The 21,626-nt window shown below is 30.8% G+C and overlaps 3 protein-coding genes across 5 annotated transcripts; 2 read left to right on the top strand and 1 right to left on the bottom strand.

The window, feature by feature from the left end:
* The first annotated feature begins 22 nt into the window (after positions 1–22).
* LOC132947913 (succinate dehydrogenase [ubiquinone] iron-sulfur subunit-like) lies at positions 23–2,493 on the top strand. The gene is made up of 7 exons (XM_061018174.1): positions 23–215; positions 286–443; positions 502–645; positions 733–925; positions 990–1,091; positions 2,043–2,165; positions 2,229–2,493. Exons 1-7 carry the CDS (start codon positions 153–155, stop codon positions 2,316–2,318), a joined length of 873 nt encoding a protein of 290 aa, XP_060874157.1. The 5' UTR covers positions 23–152; the 3' UTR covers positions 2,319–2,493.
* Positions 2,480–11,145, bottom strand: LOC132947909 (dynein axonemal assembly factor 3 homolog). Of its 3 annotated transcripts, none has more exons than XM_061018170.1 (2): positions 11,013–11,145; positions 2,480–3,575 (listed from the first exon to the last, which is right to left on the bottom strand). In XM_061018170.1, the coding sequence occupies exon 2, from the start codon at positions 3,561–3,563 to the stop codon at positions 2,490–2,492; it is 1,074 nt and encodes a 357-aa protein (XP_060874153.1). In that variant the 5' UTR covers positions 3,564–3,575; positions 11,013–11,145; the 3' UTR covers positions 2,480–2,489. The 3 variants fall into 3 exon arrangements, with proteins under 3 accessions (XP_060874153.1, XP_060874154.1, XP_060874152.1); XM_061018171.1 differs by lacking the exon at positions 11,013–11,145 and adding an exon at positions 7,987–8,125; XM_061018169.1 differs by lacking the exon at positions 11,013–11,145 and adding an exon at positions 7,860–8,111.
* Positions 8,315–21,384, top strand: LOC132947912 (myeloid differentiation primary response protein MyD88-like). Its single transcript, XM_061018173.1, is given in 8 exon segments — positions 8,315–8,847; positions 15,781–15,959; positions 16,047–16,139; positions 16,205–16,332; positions 20,615–20,783; positions 20,851–21,019; positions 21,091–21,132; positions 21,134–21,384. Coding segments are annotated over 8 exon segments (963 nt in total). The 5' UTR covers positions 8,315–8,707; the 3' UTR covers positions 21,177–21,384.
* Positions 21,385–21,626: the final 242 nt, after the last annotated feature.

Raw genomic sequence — 21,626 nt, forward strand, 5'->3', positions numbered from 1 at the left:
GTTTGTAATCAGAAAATTTCATTTCTATCGTCCCAAGTTCCAATACCCAACTGAACTGCTAAGCCTAAATATCATAGGTAGTTCATTTTCTTTTTCCTATTCTGAATACAAATAATTTTGTTGAATTTATAATTTCGATTATAATAACCATTATGGCTGGCTTAGGTTTAGTGGAAACGTCTGCCATACGTTTGCTAAAACAACCCTTCACACAGGTCAGTACAATTTTTTTATTACTATGATGTAATATTGTGTAATTTCACCTTGTAAGTAATTTATTTGCAGCAAATTAAGCAGATTCATATATCAACTGCTCTAGCAGCTAGTGATGGGGCGGCTGTAGATAAAACACCAAGAATCAAAACCGTTCAAGTATATAGATGGAATCCAGAAACTCCCGAAGTGAAGCCGAAAATGCAAGATTACAAGGTTGATCTGAGTTCGTAAGTACTGTATCATTTAAATAATGTGGAATAAAATGAACCGTATTAATACTTGCAGCTGTGGACCTATGGTTTTGGATGTATTGATCAAAATCAAGAACTCTGAAGATTCAACATTGACATTTAGACGTTCTTGCCGCGAAGGTATTTGTGGTTCTTGCGCTATGAACATTGGGGGAGTCAATACATTAGCCTGTATTAGGTTTGTAATTTATATTTTTAAATTGCTCGAATTGATTTATTTTATAGTTGCATAGTGTAATTGATGTATATTTATTATGCTATTCAGTGGAGTGAATACTGATTTGTCAAAGCCATTGAAAATATATCCATTACCACATATGTATGTTGTCAAGGACTTAGTGCCAGACATGAAATTGTTTTACAAACAGTATGCTTCCATTGAACCATGGTTACATACCGATGTAACACCTATCAACAATAAAGAACATTTGCAACATACATATGATAGAGAGAAACTTGTAAGCCATTAATTACAACTATATTTAAATATGTTTTTAATCTAATATATGTTATATATTTTAGGATGGTTTGTATGAATGTATTTTGTGCGCATGTTGTTCCACATCATGCCCTTCATACTGGTGGAACTCAGAGAAATATCTTGGACCGGCAGTTCTTATGCAGGTATAATTATATTTAAATTGAATCTAGAGTATGAACTTGTGAGTTATTGCGACTATCATTAATACACTTATTTATCTATTTATGTACGTATCATATCGTAGTATCAGCCCATGAATCAGTGATTTATTTACTCTTTGACGTGATTATTTTTAGTAAATTAAAGGATATTTTCGATTTGCATAATAAAACAGTGCAACCTTTGGCAAAAAACATGCATCAATCATTACAACAATTGATGTACAGCCGTATATAGGTGTAATAAATTTATTGATTAAGGTACAAAAATAATTTGGATGATTATGAATTGCTTATTGAATGTTATCAGTTTGTTACACACTTTAAAAATATCCTTTTAACTCTCTGAGAAAAACTGTCAGGAAAATAACATGTTGATTATGTGAGAATATAAATTGAGTTTAAATAAAAATTTTAATTTTCAACAAATATGTATTTTAAGTTTGAAAGTGGACTTGTATATTAAAATGTATTTGTTTAAACTTGTTTGTGTTCAACTAATGAAGTTGTATTAAGTAGTGGCGGATATTGTGGGAGGGGGGTTATTGGTGGACCCCTCCTCAAAACTAGGATATATCCGTCACTAGTATTAAGACCATGATATTGATGTATGTAAATATAATTATATATGTCACGTTTGAATTGATTAGATGTCTGTGTAAACCAGTCCTTATGTAGAATTCTACTATCCCCCTCCCATCATTAATCTGATTGATCTACATTTTCCATATATATATTTTAGTTCAGTGGCTCTCAACTTTTGTATACATCCCAACCAAGACATCCCCCCTACATACCAACTTTAGTTTTCAATGATAAATTACACACACTTATGCACAACTTAAAGGTTGATAAATGTTATTGTAATCTAAATATTTTTCAATTTAAAAAAATTAATCTATAACATAAATTAATAACTAAATTTTTTAATTTCAGGCGTATCGTTGGATTATTGACTCCAGAGATAAAGCTACAGCTGAACGTTTAGATAAAATGAAAGATCCTTTTTCAGTTTTTCGTTGCCACACTATTATGAATTGTACCAAAACATGCCCAAAGGTTTGTATATTCATATATAAATTCATTTATTATTTATTTTTAATTATTAAATGTTTATTATAGGGTTTGAATCCTGGTAGAGCTATAGCACGCATCAAGAGTCTACTTTCTGGAACGTCCAACAAGGAAGAACCAAAAGCTATTAAACAATAAAACAATACTCGATAGTATTATAATCTTCAGTAGTATTTTTCAAGCTTTGAAAATTAAATATAAACCAAAATTCTGGTAACAAAGTATTTTATCTTACTATATTGTGGATTATAGATTCAAAAATTAATGTCAGCTTATTTATTGTTACAAATAAAACACTATTATTATAACTCAATGCTGTTTATTAAATTTAATTACAGCATTCTTAATTACATCAATATCCTCTGTTGACGACACACATTTACAATTTTTCATTAAATCTATTAATTTCTGTTTGAATTCATCGTGTTGCTTTTGCTTATAGTTCACAATAAATTTTCGAGTTTCCATTAAAACTATGCCTCCATCTTTAATCATAGATGTTATATGAAAGTTCATTTTTTCAAAATACATATGACCACAATACATTACATCAAAAAACTGTTTATATCTATCAAATGTAGGGTAATCTGACATAGCTGTGCGAGGAATAAAGTGGATCTCCACATCACTAACATTAATACTAGAGTAATGTTCAGACATAACTTTAACTTGAGGTGATAGAGTTTGTACTTTTTGGATTTTCACATTCGGCAGTTCGGTTATAATTACTCCGAGATTATCCGTTTTACCTCTGTGCTTGTAAGGCATTTGGTTTTCTATTTCATAGAACATTCTTGTTAAATTTCTCTCTGTCAAGTCCACAGAACGTTTTAGTGGTTGCATGTTACCCATCTTCAACATATCATCGTCTTCACAGTCTAAGCCAAAAGATGGAAAAGGACCATTTATAATGTCTCCGAAATAGTCCATCGCAGTTATTTTGTCCCCATCTTTCAATAGGGCTAAAGCAAATGTATAGTTAGGTTCAGTACAATCCGTCTCTAAGAATGTGTAAGCTACACCAGTATCTCGCCAATAAGTGTACTCTCGATTTGTGATTCTGGTACCTCCATCGATATAATGAAGAGTCATATGTAAATCCCAATCAAACACATTGTTTCGGTGATCATACCTTGTTCCCAAATGGTTTCGTACTCTCTTATCCCACATTGTTGTTATGTTGAAACCATTATTATTTTTCCAATATTTAAATATGGTTTCAATAGTGTCCTTTTCTTTGTATTTAAGTGCATCTAATTGTACAATGGGTAAACAGTGCTGTCTAGCTGTTTCGTCAGTAATGATATCTATAAGTTGGGCTGATTTTTTGATTAGATAACTGTTTGTATTTGGCTTTACAAGAGTATTACCATAAAGTTCCATCCAAGTACGTACCTGAAAAATTGTATTAAAATATTATAAACACAGAAAAATATACAATTTTTTTGGGGGGGGGGGTCATGGGAGGGGGAGAAAGTACAACAATTGGCTAAACACAGTGTATAACATAGGAAAACTACGGCGATTTGGGGAGGGGGGCAAATACCCCCTTTGCCCCCCCCCCCCTCCACAGGATCCACCACTGCAGACGTGTTTATTACCTTATTTTAATATTAACATAATCATTATTCATTTATTAAAATGTATAATACAAGTTCTCTACAATTTCAATGGTAAATTCAATAGCGGCTTTGGTGATTGGTAGTGAAACAAGTGAAGCGCCTGAAGTAAATAATGCTTTTAATTAATATACTTCTCAGTTCATCAATATCTAGAACTTAAACAATTTTTACCTAATTTATGATTTAATTTTTGAAAAAAAATTCTATTTTGAAGCATGAAGTTTAAATAGTAAATAAATTAGGCCGATAAGAAATGCAGGAATTATGTGGGTAATGAATGACTAATGCAAAATGCAAATATGCACAAATACAAATATGCAATGCAGGCAAGTCGTCATTCGCCACAGCCCACGGGACGTACAAGACACCGGACATGAGGCAGTCGCCTACTCGCCCATCATTTTAGACTTAAGTTTGTACCTTAGAAACCTTAGGTCGCGAACTATGAAGGGTTGAACGATAAATATGAATGCCGTCAGACCCTACAGCTACAAATTACAATAATATGGTTTATAGTACAGATAGAATTGATAGATAATCTGATAATATATTATTAATAATTATTAATAAAATATGATCTATTATTTGAACTTATTTTTATCTGTCTGCAGTCTGCAATGTAGGCCACAACTTTGCGGGGGTATCGCCCAACTTTCCTCACGTCTATTATCAATTATCATTATCTATCACTGAAGCCGAGTAACCGAACTGTGACCAGCGGGCACCGACGACCGATAGCGCCGGCCTGCTCTACTCATATCGCAGATCGTAAGATATTATGAAATGCACATGCGCAATTCAACCAGAGGCAACATTTTTCGTCGTCTCTTGCCAACTGTTAAAGAAAACCGTTGGCTTTCTGTAATTTTATTTTTTTACCGTAAAATGTAAATATTAAATAAGTGTAATCTGAATCGACCGAATCATCGGAGCATCGGACCGATTGATGTACAATGTACTGTGTTGTCTCTTTTATTATTTTGTTAGTTAATACTTAATCCAACATTCAAATAATTAGTTCGGTAATCACCAGTCGGCGTCGGTCTCGGTATCGCTATTTGCTTGTTTGTTTGCTAATTAGTTATTACTCTTATTTAGTCATTTACTTGCATATCGTACATTTTTAAGTTTAATTGATTGATTTAATTTTGTAATTTGTTAAGTAATTTAAGAACATTGAAAATCCGAATTAAGTTTTCGTCATGAATCCAGTAACGGACCCAATTGTTATGTTATTGGAAACGCCATTTCTAAGTTGGAAGTCTAGTAATAAAAACGATTTACTTAAAGTAGGTAGACCTACTCCTATTTTGTCAGTTTTATCTCCCGACAAAAAACATAACAAGGTATTCTGTAGGTCATTTAATGCAAATTTATATCAACTACACTCATGGTTGTGCGGAAGTCATTATGTTCAAAAATTGTTTTGTTGGCCGTGTTTGTTAATAAGTCAAACAAAGTCTATATGGAATACTGTAGGGTATTGTGATTTCAAAAATTTGTCTAGGAGTATGAAAATACACGAGTCGTCTAGGGAACATATTCATAATTATTTAGGATTGAAAAACCTAGAAAATAATTGTTTTGTCGTATTAGATGTTATTAATGGACATGGTAATTTGATGGATAATTTCTTTAAAAAAAATTATAATGAACATGTTAGATTGAATCGTTTATTTATGGAACACTTAATTGATTTGGTTTTATTTATGGGAAAACAAGAGCTATCATTTTATGGAAATGATGAGAGCAGTAATTCATTAAATAAAGATAACTTTAAAGAATTGTTTGATATGCATATTATTAGGTGTTCTCAAGAAATACAAAATCATTATAAAAGTATAAAGAACACATTTCCGGGTTCATCAAAGTCCATACAAAATGATTTAATTTCATGTATTTCTGAATTTTTAGTAAATCACATTAAAAGAGAAATTAGACAATGTACATTTTATTCTATTCAACTTGACAACACTACAAATATTTCTCATAAAACACAATATTCAATTATTATAAGATATGTTACAGATAAATCCGAATTGGTCGAGCGTTTCCTAGGTTTTCATAATATTAGTGAAGATCACATAGCTCGAGGTTTATTTAATTTAATTTTTTCTGTGTTACATGAATTTGATGTAGAAAATAAGTTAGTAGCTCAATGTTATGATGGGGCATGTGGAATGTCTGGAAATTTAACTGACTTACAGGCTAGGGTTAAAGAGGTTGCACCTAATGCTTTATTTACACATTGCTTAGCCCATAAATTAAATTTAGTATTGCAACAAGGTTGTAGTGTAAACGCTAAATGTAGGATATTTTTTGCTAATCTAACTGGTATAGCTGCATATTTCCATAATTCTACATCGCGTATAAATGTTGTAGATAATATTGTAGGGAAACCAATTCCTCAATTTGCTCAAACTAGATGGTCATCAAAGTCAAAAATTTTACATATATTAGTTAATGAATGGTTTGGGTTTATAAATGTTTTTGATTTTATTAGCAAAGATCCAAATTCATCATCTGAGTCAATTTGTGGTGCTATCGGTCATTTAAAAACCATAAAATCGTTTGAATTTGCTTTTTTAGCACTGTTATTTAGTGATGTATTCACATTTACTGACAATTTATTTAATATACTCCAAAGTAAGTCGTTTGATATAGAATATTGCATAAAAAAAATACGTATGACATGTGATCTAATAAATAAAAAAAGGAATGAGTCTGAATTTTTAATTTTTTTTAATAAAGCAGGTTTACTCACAAAACCTCCAAAAGCTACAAAAAATAACTCTAAGAATCAATCAATTTTTAAAATATTATTTTTTGAAATTATTGATAATATTCTAATGCAATTAAATATCAGATTTCAAGATACAAATAAATTACTTTTTTTACAACTAGCTGATGTAACAAAATTTAAACAATATTCCAGTCAATTTCCAGAAAATGCTTTTAATGATTTGAAATCAACTTACTCAAATATATTTAATGATGTAAAAAAGTTAAAAGTAGAATTGGAGGTTTTGTATAGTGATGTAAAATATCAAAATCTAAACCACATTAATGACATGCTTAAAATGTTTGAACATATTTCATTGAGAGACGTTCTACCAGAAACGTATAAACTATTTGTTCTTATTTTAACTATACCATCAACTAGTGTGTCAGTTGAAAGACATTTATCTTGTCTCAAGAAAATTAAAACCTATTTGCGAAATAATATTTCCAAGCCACATTTGAGTTCTCTTGCAATACTGTCAATTGAAAAGTCCTTGGTTCAAAAACTTAAAGAAACTGAATCTTTTTATGATAATATTATAAATATGTATGCTAGTCAAAAAGATAGGAGTTTAAATTTAACATACAAAGTATAATATTCTTGTTTTTATTATGTTCTTATTACAATTGTAATCTGAAAAAAGGAACTTAATTTAGTGTGTTTATGAATTTAGTATACCTATTGTAATATATTTATTCACAAAAAAATAAGAAAAATAATTTTATAAATAATTTTTGGTGTAAGCAATTCATAATTAAAAGTAATTAATTTATCATTATCATAATATTATCTATTAGTTATAGGTATTTAATTTAAAATAATAATTGTAACATTATCATATATTTTTAGCGTATCAATATTACAATATTATACTAAATCCATTATAAATAGACATTCTTTCAATGACTTTCCAGAACAGATTTCTATGTTTTTCTTTAAAAGCCAATTAAGAAAGAATTATTTGTTATTTTCATTTTAAAATGTTCTTAATAGAATTAAACTCATTTGGATTATTCATTTAAAAACCATTAGTTTTAGGATTTTTATTCTGAAAATAGTATTTTTATAACTATTGGTTTTTAGATAGTCCTTTTTAAGACTCAAATTTTAAAATGTTCTAACTATCTATTAGTATAATATTATATTTTATGTAAAACAAATTATTATTATATACATGTATTTAAGTGTGTACCTATAATGTATTTATTAAAATTTATTTTTTCTTAATGTCAATAAAATACCTAATATTTGATGGAAGTGCAAAAAATTGAGTACCTTGTACGATAAGCTAATCCGATCGATCGGTTCAAGAGCCAACGCTATTTGTTGGATATGTCTGGCGTACATGTCGACGACAGGTTCATATACATAAATACTGATCTTTTTGTACGAATGTTCATACCGTTTGGCCAGCGTTTGTAGTAAGTGGCGAGTGTCGCCGGCGCTCACGATTAATATATTTAAATGTCCGTCGTCGAATTCATCGTAGGCAGCCAGATCAAGACACGGACTCGAACCCCACAACATGACGATTGCAATTTGCAGTGGTGTAACGTATTTTCAAGCAATACCGTGCAGAATACCTATCTACCTATCCGATGGACAAACGTCTCGGAACGAATCCATATTAATTCGATATAATTATTAATAATATAACATACTACTATATTGTTACGAGTCCTTAATTATTGTGTCTGTGTTTCGTAACCACCGATCAAACGCCGGTCGCGTTTGCACTTTGCCATGGCAACGAGTGATCGAAGAGGTCGTCGCGAAAATAATGTTCATTATTTGAAAGATGGGAATTACCGCGGCAAGGTTACTAACCAATTATCGGTGACGCACGTATTTTTAAATTGTTATCACATGCCCACGGGCCGTGACGTCATAATTGTCGATTGCCAAGAGAAAGATCGGATTCTGATAACGTGTTGGTGAGCCGCGGCCCGCTAGCGCTACAGGTAGCAGATAACGGCGCTATTATACTATTATTGCGAAAATGATGTTCAATGTTTGCCGATCAGTCATTATTGTAGATCAGTGCGAAACAATAATTGTTTACCAGCTCGACGGACTTTCGTTGTTTACACATCTCGGGACGAACATTTTTTTCGCATGCTATAATGGATCCTACGTCATGTTCGACCGTATCGGAAGACTTTGCCAATACATCGATATCCGTTCTCCGTATGCCGACCAGGGAACTATTGTCGTGCATGTTGAATGCCACAAAAGTCATTCCATCAACCGAAAAATTACCCAGGTATATCACGATTTTAAAAATTCCTAATTTTTTTTATAAAAAAGTCTTCAACTGGGTTGAAATGAAAATTTAAAACGCGTAATGAGTTAACTATCAGCGATAAGTTGTTGGGTTGAAAAATATTTGATGGCTGTAATAGTGGTATTCGGGAAAAAAAGCTCCGATATTAAAAGGTATCCGGACATTCCACCCACCCCCCCCCCCACCGTTTTTTTTATTTTTCATTAGTTACCTTCGAATATAAAATTATTAATTTTAGCACATATTTTTTAGCTTTTGTTCATATTTATTTTTTTTATTTTTGTAAAAACTGTACGTTAACTAAAAAATCTTTAATCTTAATTTCAATAAAAACATAATAAATAATATTTAAAACAAGTTAAGTATTATGTTAAAGAATGTTTACATGGATAATTGTAATGATTATATTATGATTATTGTTAGGTAGGTACCTATAATAACTGTAATAAATTGTATTATCTCGACTGTCACGACCCGCGATAACATTTATTCGCCTGGCGATCGTAACGACAATAATGACGTGTTTGCCGATCATTTTGTCATTCGTAGTCTATCGAACGTTGTACTACCGTCCATCGAAAATCATTATTGTGTATAATATAATAAAATAAAAGTATACAGTCCACTTTAAATATTGAACGTTTTGGTTCATTCGACCGGATTTTTAGTGTATTTGTCATCAGTAATGATCATTCGAGGTGCAGTCATTCAGAGACCAGAACAGTATCAGCATTCGCGTTAGCATAGAGTGGTGTCTAACATTGGTGTGCTGTTCAAAAGCCAACTCAAGGAGGTACCAACCGGCAACCAGTATTGTAAAATCGTTCAGAGGAATAATTATTGTGAATACATCGAAAATATAAAGAGGTAAGAGGTTTCTTATAATTGACCAATTAGAAATCCTAAATAAATTCCATTCCTGAATAAGTACAGTGTTGCGAAAATTAGGTTTGAGTAGCGTATTTTCCAACAATAAATTAAGATTAGAGTCTAGTGAGTTGCGTTAAGGTATATTATAATATATATTTAGTCTATCGTAAAAATGCCAGATAACGCGGAGCTCATAATCGACATAATCCGTCGTGGTGTTTTAAAGGGCAAACTAACTAGAACGATGAATTCTACCTAGGTCAACTCAGAGAACATTGATAGCGTAATAATTAAAGCAAGGAGAGATAAATTAGAAGAAGTATGGCGTGAGTTTGAACAAACACAATCAGAGATCGAAGAAGGAGCGCCTGAATTAAGTGAAGAACACAGAAGCATACAGAAGCGAGTTCGAAGAATTATATTTTCAAGCTGTATCAGTGTGAAAAAATAATTAATAAATCGAACAATATTATGGTACGTAATAATGAGTATTACATCGAAGATGATGGAAAAATCAATACGAAAAGATTGTCGAGCTGCAGTGACAGTAATATGCCAAAGTCGTCAATTGTAAAACTAACCTAACCTAACCTAACCTAACCTTGTAAAACAATAAATATACCGGTATTTTCGGGCGATTACAAAGATTGGTCTGCATTTAATGATATGTTTATGGCCCTTGTTCATATGAATAACTCGTTATCACCAATTCAAAAGTTTTTCTATTTAAGATCGTCCATAGCCGGTACAGCTGCCAATGTTATACAATCATTAGAAACGACTGCGAAAAATTATGATACTGCATGGAAAACATTGACAGCAAGATACAGCAATAAAAAAGTTTTAGCGCAAGCGCATACAAAAGCTATATGTGACCTCGAGGCGATTTCCGGTGAATCTTCAATCAAATTACGTCAATTAACCGATTCGGTAACTGCTCACATGAACGCATTAGAAACATTGGATCAAACTCCAAAGTCGTGGGGATCGCTGCTGATACATGTAATCACTACGAAGCTGGATTCGAGTACATTAACTGAATGGGTAATGGAAGCCCCCAAAACCAGTGTAGCATCAATAGACTTGTTGATAACATTTTTCCAAAAAAGGTGTCCAATTTTAGAAGCTGTTGAGTCAGCAATGCAGATTAATGTTCCCCCTCAGTCTACTACTATCAAAAAAGGTAATAATAATAATCAAAATAAAATGCGTGCTACATTGTCGTATTTTTCCGCTGTCGATATAAAATGTTTTGTTTGTAAACAATCACATACCGTGTACAAATGTCCGACGTTTTTGGATATGACAGTTCCTCAACGAATTCGAAAGGTTACAGAATTAAATTTATGCAAAATTTGTCTACGAATACATTTGGACAAAAATGCAAATTTAAAAATTGTTTTAAATGCAATAAACCGCACAATGCATTGTTACATTAAGTAAAAATAGTTCATGAATCAAATAATAAAGAAAACAAAGTAAAAACGAACGTTGATTCTGAACCTAATACTACTGTAACAGCACACGCATATCATAATATTAATGACCAAATAATATTGCCGACAGCCATGGTACGCGTTATCGATAACAACGGTTTACCTGTTATATGTGGTGCACTGTTGGACTCTAGGTCGCAGAGTAATTTTGTAAGCGAAGATATGGCTCAAGTTTTACGTATTAAACGAGAAAAGGTTAATTGTTCGATATCGGGAATACAATTATCGTCACACATTGCTCGTACGGCAATAATTATTAAGCTAACGTCTCGAATAAGTGATTATCAAAATGAAATTAATTGCTTAGTATTATCAAAACTAACATGCGATATCCCTATAAAACTGATCTACCTGCGCAATCTTAAAGTACCCGAGGGCATTGAACTCGCTGACCCACTATTTACGCAGCCACAAAAAATAGATATGATATTAGGCGCGGGTGTATTTTTTGATTTATTGTGTCAGGAACAAATTAAGTATGATCCGCATAAATTTATATTTCAAAAAACGCAGCTAGGATGGGTTGTATGTGGTCGTACAGTCAATAAACAATTTGCGACTGATTCAAATACAAAAATTGCTATGCTCGCGTTCAATAATTTAGAGAATGATATCAGTGTGGGTGAAAAAATATCTAAATTTTGGGAATTAGAAGACTGTTTATCGGACAACATTATACATCAGATGAAATTAAATGTAAAGACCATTTTGAAAAATCTGTTATACGCGATATTCACGGATGGTTCGAGGTGAAATTGCCGTTTCGCGACTTAGACGTCAGCTTGGGAGATTCGCATAGCGCCGCGCTGCGCCGATTTAAACTATTAGAAAAGCGTTTCATTAAGAATCCGCATCTCTATGCTCAATATATACATTTTATGCAGGAATATGCATCATTAGGGCATATGGAATTGGTTGATACTGAACACGAAAATAACACTAATGAATATTTTCTTCCGCATCATGCTGTCGAAAAGTTAGACAGTGTAAGCACAAAATTACGCGTGGTATTCGACGGTTCGTGACGAACATCTAACGGGTTGAGTTTAAACGAAGTGTTATTGAAGGGTCCAACGGTCCAACAAGAATTAGTATGCATTTTAGCAAGATTTCGAACACATAAGTACGCTTTATCTGCCGACATTACTAAAATGTATAGACAGATCTGGGTTAACGCAGAACATAGTAATTATCAAAAAATATTTTGGCGTGAAAATCCAAATCAACCACTACTAACTTATAGATTAAAAACTGTCACATACGGCACGACCCCAGCATCCTATTTGGCGACAGGTTGCCTAAATAAGTTGGCAAATGAACAATCAAACAATTACCCCGTGGCCTGCGAAGCAATTGTCACAGACTTTTGTGTCGACGACTACCTAGGTGGTGCATCTACAAAGGAAAAAGCATTACAGTTACGAAATGATTTAATAAAAGTAACCCGTCAAGCTGGCTTTGAACTTCGTAAATGGGTATCCAATGATAAGGAATTTCTAAATGATATGCCAAATGAAGATGATACTCAATTGTTAGTTTTAGATTTGAAGAATGACGTAACTAAAATCTTAGGATTAATATGGAATACGCAAAGCGACACCTACCAATATAATATTCAAACGGTAGACAATAGTGAAAATAAATTAACCAAACGGATTATTCTGTCGAAAATCGTGTCTATATTTGACCCGCTCGGGTTAATAGTACCAGTAGTCACATTGTATAAATTATTTATGCAAAAAATATGGCAAATTAAATTAGACTGGGACAGCGAACTTCCAAAAAATCTATTACATGAATGGCAAAAATATATGTCCAATCTTCATTTATTAAATAATTTAAAAATACCACGGTACATTCATTATGGGTTCTGGTAATATACATCGATTAGAAATACACGGATTTTCGGATGCATCAATTGTAGCTTATGGTGCATGTTTATATTTAAGAACAATAAATGAAGATCAAGTATGCACTGTCCGATTAATATGTGCTAAATCTCGAGTGGCTCCCTTAAAAACTATATCGTTACCTCGATTAGAATTGTGTGGTGCACAATTACTTGCCCGACTTACAAAAAAAATTATAACAAAATTAAATATTCAAGTATATGAAAAATATTTCTGGACTGACTCAACGGTCACACTCGCGTGGATTAAATCCTCGTCAGCAAAATGAAAAACATTTGTTGCCCACCGTCTCTGAATGGTATCACGTTCATATCGCGTAATATCGCGCGGTTGCACACCAAATGATATAAGCAATAACTTATTATGGTGGGAGGGTCCTATTTGGTTGAAATTAAAAAAGGAAATGTGGCCGAAAAGCATTGAACGAAAAATCGACGTGTCTCAAGAAATTTTAGAAGCCTAACGGTGTACTCAAATATTTAGTGTTCAAATAGAAAACTCAATTATAGAAAAATATTCTTCATTTTCGAAATTGTTGAGAATTGTTTCTCTCTGTCTACGTTTTAAAACAAAATAAATACGTTAAAATGCAAAAATCGAATCATAGGACCAATCCAAGCGGACGAGCTGCGAAACACATCGGTTGTATTAATTAAAATAGTTCAAAACTATACTTGGAGTCAGGAAATAAAAGATTTGCAAAAATACAGGTCTCCGCGAAAAGTAAATTAAAATATTTTAAGCCGTTCGTAGACGATAATGGTGTAATTAGAGTAGGCGGCCGATTAAATAATGCCACATCGATAAGCGTATTTCAGCGGAACCCAATACTACTACCTGCGACGAGTAATTTAACGACCTTACTATTTCATTATGAGCACATACGATTACTGCATGTGGGTCCGCAAACGATTTTATCATCATTTAGAGAACAATATTGGCCTATTAACGGCAGGAATATAGCCAGAAAAACTGTACATCAGTGCATTAAGTGCTTCCGAATAAAACCAACAATAGTTCAACCATTAATGGGTAATCTGCCAAAGGAACGCGTAAATCCAAGTCGTCCTTTTAAAATATGCGGAATTGATTATGGTGGCCCTTTTATGGTAAAATCTAGTTTACAACGCAAAGCTCCTATAACCAAAGGCTATATATGTATATTTGTATGTTTCGCGACCAAAGCAATACATATAGAATTAGCTAGTGATTTATCAACTGAATGTTTTTTAAATGGATTGAGACGATTTTGCAGCAGGCTCAGACATTTACTCAGATAATGCCACAAATTTCGTGGGTGCTAATCGCAAGTTACAGGAACTTAAAAAATTATTTTTATCAGACACGTTAGATTCCGAAATCCAAAAATTAACGGCAGAACTTGGAATACGTTGGCATTTCATCCCTCCTAGATCCCCTCATTTTGGCGGTCTATGGGAAGCGGCCATTAAATCAGTAAAAACTCACTTAAATAAATTATTGGGAAACGCTATTCTAACCTACGAGGAACTAAACACTGTGCTTGCTCAAATAAAAGCGTGCTTAAATTCACGCACGTTGACTCCTTTATCATCTGATCCATCTGATCTTTCTGTACTTACTCCCGGTCATTTTCTGGTGGGAAGCTCTTAGTCTCTTTGCTAGAACCTGATTTCACGACAACACCTCTCAATAAATTAACGAGGTGGAGAAGAGTGAGTAATTTATTTCAAGAATTTTGGCGCCGCTGGTCTAAAGATTATTTTGTGCAACTACAACAGCGAAATAAGTGGGAAAATGACAGAGGACCTAGGCTTCGAATTGGCACTGTTGTACTCCTGCGTGATGACAATCTTACCCCTTTGCGCTGGAAAATAGGACGAGTTGAAGAAGTGCATGTCGGAAGTGACGGAGTCATTCGTGTGGCAACTATTTCAACCTCAAATGATCAATAAAAAACGAGCAGTCCGATTAATATGTCCTTTGCCCTTTGAAGGCAATCATAATTAAATATTATTATTATTATTTTTATTTTTTGTATTTATATTTATATTTATGTTCTGATATTGAATAGCAAAAATTGTATAATTATTTATTATTGTAATTATTGAAATACTTTAAATTATTATTTCAAGGTGGGCGGTTAGGTAGGTACCTATTATAACTGAAATAAATTGTATTATCTCCACTGTCACGACCCGCGATAACATTTATTCGCCTGGCGATCGTAATGACAATAATGTGTTTGCGATTATTTTGTCATTCGAAGTCTCTCGAACGTTGTACAACCGTCCATCGAAAATTATTATTGTGTATAATATAATAAAATAAAAGTATACAGTCCACTTTAAATATCGAACAATTATATTTAATTAAGTGAATCATAAAAAAAAATGAGAATTTACTTGGAACAGGGCTTTTTTCCTAGATTTGCTGTAGTATACTAGTATCACAACACTTTTTTTTAGGTTCTTACTGAGTTTATATGCATATTAGAATTCTTATATATTGAAATTCGAAAAATTAGGAGGGTAGTATTTCAATATCAATGTTCTGCGGGTACCGGGTACCTGCTTGACATTGACACTTTTAAGATTCTAGTAGAAGTAAAATACCTAAGCTTAATAGTCGTTTTGTATAAATTAAACCGTTTATAGGGATTGGAGAGGATTGTGCACACTTTTGAATTATACAATACCATCAGGATGTGATCCAACTAACCCAATTGGTAAAATATTCCAGTTTTGTGAAGCAAAAACTAATATAGCACATTTTACACGGTGTTTAGAACGAATAGACAGGTATGATGTTGTGGAAGATACCAAAGAATTATTTAGTGAGTATTATTTACACATATTACATTCATATAAGACCTTGTATTCATTGGCTAGACATTAATATTGTTATGTATTTATGTTTCTAGTTTCTGATGTTATATATTTTAAAAAACAATGTTCTTTAGCAAATCCAACTCCAGTAGTACCGAACGATTTTGACATCAATTTCATTACTTTAGGTGAGTTTTATTTAAACTATACTAGTAAGAAAAAAAAAATTATGATTGTTTTAAATGGCTTTTAGATGATATAAATTCATCAAACAATGGTCTTCCTCTTACAAGATATGATGCATTTTTGCTTTATGATAATGCAGATATGCAATCAGCTGCCGCTGTAGTAGAAAAATTAGAAACTGATTACAAGTTGAAGGTAATAATAATTTATTTAAAAGCATATTTTTTCATATCTAGAGCTGGGAGAGGTTAAAGGTATTTAAAAAAGTGACTTTAAGTGACTGAATTTAATCATAAAAGTGACCTGCATAAATTTGTTTCATAACACCTTACTGTTATTAAAAAATTGTCTTTGAATCCCTACAGATAATTTAATTGATTCTAACTTACTTAGTTTTTATAGGAAAATTACAGAAAATAATTATTATAAAAAACACAAATTTTAATAACAAATAATTATTACCTACTTAAATTAATAATGTCTATAATATAGAATAATACTCAAGATCATTGTTTAGGGACTTTCTTTATATTAATTGATTTAATAATAATGAAAATGCCAAATTTTTTAAACACAATAGAATCAGTATAAAAATATAAAATTACAAAGGCATTTATTTTTGTACTTGTAAAAAGTAATTTAAATGTTGGTACATTTTGAAAATAAGTGAGTTTTTTTCTAAATATGTGACTTAAAGTGACTTACTTCCAGCCCTGCTTATCATATAAATCATTACTTCAGTAATAGTTATGTTGCATATCCCCAATGTATGTAATTGTCATTTACGTCATTTATATGTCATTTTAGATTCTGAGTGAAGCGATGAATGTATTGATTCTACAATGATGTGTGTTTTTTTTTTTATTTTTTTTTATTTTTGTGTCTGTCATCACCTTTTAGGACAGTAAAAGTGCTTGGATTTTCTTCAATAGTAACTTTTCTGATAGGAAAAATAAAAAAAAAAGGTGGATAAGTGGATGTCACTCTGCTGTACGGTAGGTTACAAGTGGGTCACTGTAATGGATGGTGTTAAATTTGAATTCAATGATATAATATCATTGTATAAGAAAAACGATTCTGAGCGAAAACGGTCAGTCAGCCTATGGTATTACCAAGTATATTTGATGATATTATTGTGAATAAAGTAATTTATATATAACCTATTTACGTGGAGCCTTGTTTTAAATTTTCAATCCTTAGCCATAAAAGTTAAAAATTTATAAATTTTTAACTCCAAAATAATTAATAAATTATAAATTTGATAAATGTTGTCAAAATTTGAACTTTAAATGCTTATAAAAAAAAAGTGTGCCTATATATTTTTAATATTTTTCAACTGCTATTAGAACGATATATCAGGAGCATTATATTAAATTTTCACGCTTTTTTACCCAACAAATAAAAATTTATTGATATTTATAGAAAAAAAACTAAAAAAATTAAAAACTGACAATGTCCGTAAACAGCTCAAAAAGAGTCAAAATATTTTCAACATTTTATGGTGTATAGAAAATGCTAATATAACATTCAGTGAAATTTTCAAGTATCTACAGTCATTCGTTTTTTAATTACAATAAAATAAGAAAATTGTTACATGAGAAATCGAATAAATATCAAATGTTGTAAAAATATAAATTTCAGACGCTCATAAAAATTTAATTTAAGTTTCTTCTAGACATTTTTTTTTTGATAAAGGTAGACAAACTTATGAGTAATCTTATATTACATTTTCAAATCTTAGATTTAAAAAGAAAATTTTTTATGAATTCTCATCAAAATAATTTGCTATTTTTCGTGATTTTTCCGTATTTTGTCAAAATTTGAACTTTAAATGCTTATAATTAAAAACTGTGACTAAGGATTTTTAATTTTTTTCATCTGCCTTTAAAACAATAACCTAGGAGCCTTCTATTAATTTTTCAAGCTTTTTTAATCAACAGATAAAATTTTATTGATATTTATAGAAAAAAAAACTAAAAAAATTGAAAACTGACAATAGCCGTAAACAGCTCAAAAAGAGTCAAAATATTTTGTAAATTGTATGGTGCATAGAAAATGCTAATATAAACATTCAGTCAAAATTTCATGTCCCTACGGTCATTTGTTTTAGAGTTACACCAAAAACCAAAATCGATTTTCTCGAAAACAGATTTTGCGTAAAAATTCCCGTTTTTTCCTTAATTTTTCTTTTGTTTTTCACGTCGCTTGTGAAAACTACTGGGAAATTTTTACTTTTGACCCCCCAAAGTACCAACTAGATTCACTTTCCTATCAGAAAAGTTACTATTGAAGAAAATCCAAGCACTTTTACTGTCCTAAAAGGTGATGACAGACACAAAAATAAAAAAAAAAATAAAAAAAAATAAAAAAATAAAAAAAAAAACACACATCATTGTAGAATCAACATTCATCGCTTCGCTCAGAATCTAAAAAAAATAAAAAAAAATCTAGTTGTTACTTTGGGGGGTCAAAAGTAAAAATTTCCCAGTAGTTTTCACAAGCGACGTGAAAAACAAAAGAAAAATTAAGGAAAAAACGGGAATTTTTACGCAAAATCTGTTTTCGAGAAAATCGATTTTGGTTTTTGGTGTAACTCTAAAACAAATGACCGTAGGGACATGAAATTTTGACTGAATGTTTATATTATCATTTTCTATATACCATACAATTTACAAAATATTTTGACTCTTTTTGAGCTGTTTACGGTTATTGTCAGTTTTCAATTTTTTTAGTTTTTTTTTCTATAAATATCAATAAAATTTTATCTGTTGATTAAAAAAGCTTGAAAAATTAATAGAAGGCTCCTAGGTTATTGTTTTAAAGGCAGATGAAAAAAATTAAAAATCCTTAGTCACAGTTTTTAATTATAAGCATTTAAAGTTCAAATTTTGACAAAATACGGAAAAATCACGAAAAATAGCAAATTATTTTGAGTTGAGAATTCATAAAATTTTTTCTTTTTAAATCTAAGATTTGAAAATGTAATATAAGATTACTCATAAGTTTGTCTACCTTTATCAAAAAAAAAATGTCTAGAAGAAACTTAAATTAAATTTTTATGAGCGTCTGAAATTTATATTTTTACATTTGATATTTACTCGATTTCTCATGTAACAATTTTCTTATTTTATTGTAATTAAAAATCGAATGACTGTAGATACTTGAAAAATTTAACTGAATGTTTATATTAGCATTTTCTATACACCATAAAATATTGAAAATATTTTGACTCTTTTTGAGCTGTTTACGGACATTGTCAGTTTTCAATTTTTTTAGTTTTTTTTTCTATAAATATCAATAAATTTTTATTTGTTGGGTAAAAAAGCGTGAAAATTTAATATAAGGCTCCTGATATATCGTTCTAATAGCAGTTGAAAAATATTAAAAATACATAGGCACAATTTTTTTTTATAAGCATTTAAAGTTCAAATTTTGACAACATTTATCAAATTTATAATTTATTAATTATTTTGTGGTTAAAAATGTATAAAATGTTTAACTTTTATGGCTTGAAAATTTAAAACAAGGCTCCGAGTAAATAGGTTGTATATAAATTACTTTATTCACAATAATATCATCAAATATACTTGGTAAAATCATAGGCTGACTGACCGTTTTCGCTCAGAATCGTTTTTCTTATACAATGATATTATATCATTGAATTCAAATTTAACACCATCCATTACAGTGACCCACTTGTAACCTACTGTACAGCAGAGCGACATCCACTTATCCACCTTTTTTTTGTCTGAAGATAAAATATATTATATTTAAGGCTTCTTATGATTAAATATAAAAAAAACAAGCTTATATTAGTCTGAATGTAAACTTCAAGATCATGTATATTTATATCAGTATATTTTCAAAGTATAAAATACCAATTGATGATAATTGTATATTCTTTCTATGTAAGTTATTTACATTTCAAAAATACTATTTAGTTTTATAAAATGAATAGCATATTATCTTGCAATTTTTTTTTTTAACTTTTAAATGTTTCATTTGGTTAATTTCTTTTAAACAATTCAGCATAATTGACTAAAAAAATTAATTATAATTACTCAAAATGATCCTATTTAAATGTTGTTAAGAATATTTGATTGTGAATTACAGTGCTTGATTATTGTGTGAGTAGATATAAATTTTTTAAATCCTACGTTTATTTCTGAACAACAATTTTCTTCTGGTTTTAGGACTAAATTGTTTCATAAATACTTTTCATTATGTTAACTTCTTACTCCGGTGTACTAACTAAATATTATAGTTTATTAATTATTTAAATCGGTTGATATTGTTCCAAACACATCTATAATCTACAAACGCTTTAAAATTAAAAAAATATTTTTCACATGTACAACATCAACATGAAATTTTCTCTACATAATCCCTAAAAAGCAGTATATTTGTAATACTTTTAAATCAATACAAGCCTATTTTAAGTTCAACAGGTTTACTAATTATGTTTTATGTTTTTCAGCTATGCTTAAAAGATCGAGATTTAAGACCAGGTGTTATGTTCGAGTATCAGTCCATAATAAAATTGATATCTGATCGCTGTAATTGGTTAATTATTATAGTTTCAAATAATTTTTCAAACACCCCTTGGAATAGATTTATTGTAAATTATATACAGTCGTTAGCCATTGGTAAGGTTAGGAATTTTTTTTACATTAGTTATGTTTAAATCGTAATGCTCAGTATTATTTGTTATAGAAAAACGGTTACCTAAAATTATTCCATGTGTATTTGGTGATTGTGTATTACCTGAAGAACTTAAATGTTATGTTCACTTATATTTTAATTCATATAATCCTTTTTGTGACCCATGGCACAAATTAATGATAACTGTATCACCTTATAAGAATCCAGCGTTGACCGACAGGTTAGACACTTAATTGTTTTTATATTAATTATGTAAATATTGATAATAAATAATAATTATTCTTTTATTAGTGTGAAGTCGAATAAAAGTTACCAGAAGTTAAAAATTAAGGAAACTGGATACCAGTACTACAGTTGTTGATAAAAAGGTGGTATGAACCCCTGTTTTTAAGTAGTAGTTTTTGCTTACGTAGTGTATGTCGACCGCCGTCGCGAAATTATGTCTAACAATGCGACGTCAGTCGAGTGTTACACGTCGAAGTTATAATACGTTTAATGAATAATGATACATTAATTAATGTAAGTATATATAATAGTTATGTTGTAAACCGTCTCATATTAATAAACTAGTAGTATCTCGAAGAACTTGTGTTGATTCCTGAACGAACCCAACCTACCAATTTTCCTTAACCGTCTTCTGGAAGAAACCAATCGACGGCACACTCAAACTGACGTTAACCGTATCAACCGGGTAAGTCATAACAACTAGTGGCAGCGGTGTTGCGTTCCTAGTTCAGAAAGACACTACTTCGAAGAAAAGAGAGACTATTATAGTTTCATACGCGATAATATTATTGTACATACGTACTTAATATTCTCTATAATAC

Source organism: Metopolophium dirhodum, chromosome 6 (assembly GCF_019925205.1).
Source record: "Metopolophium dirhodum isolate CAU chromosome 6, ASM1992520v1, whole genome shotgun sequence".
Lineage (NCBI taxonomy): Eukaryota > Metazoa > Arthropoda > Insecta > Hemiptera > Aphididae > Metopolophium > Metopolophium dirhodum.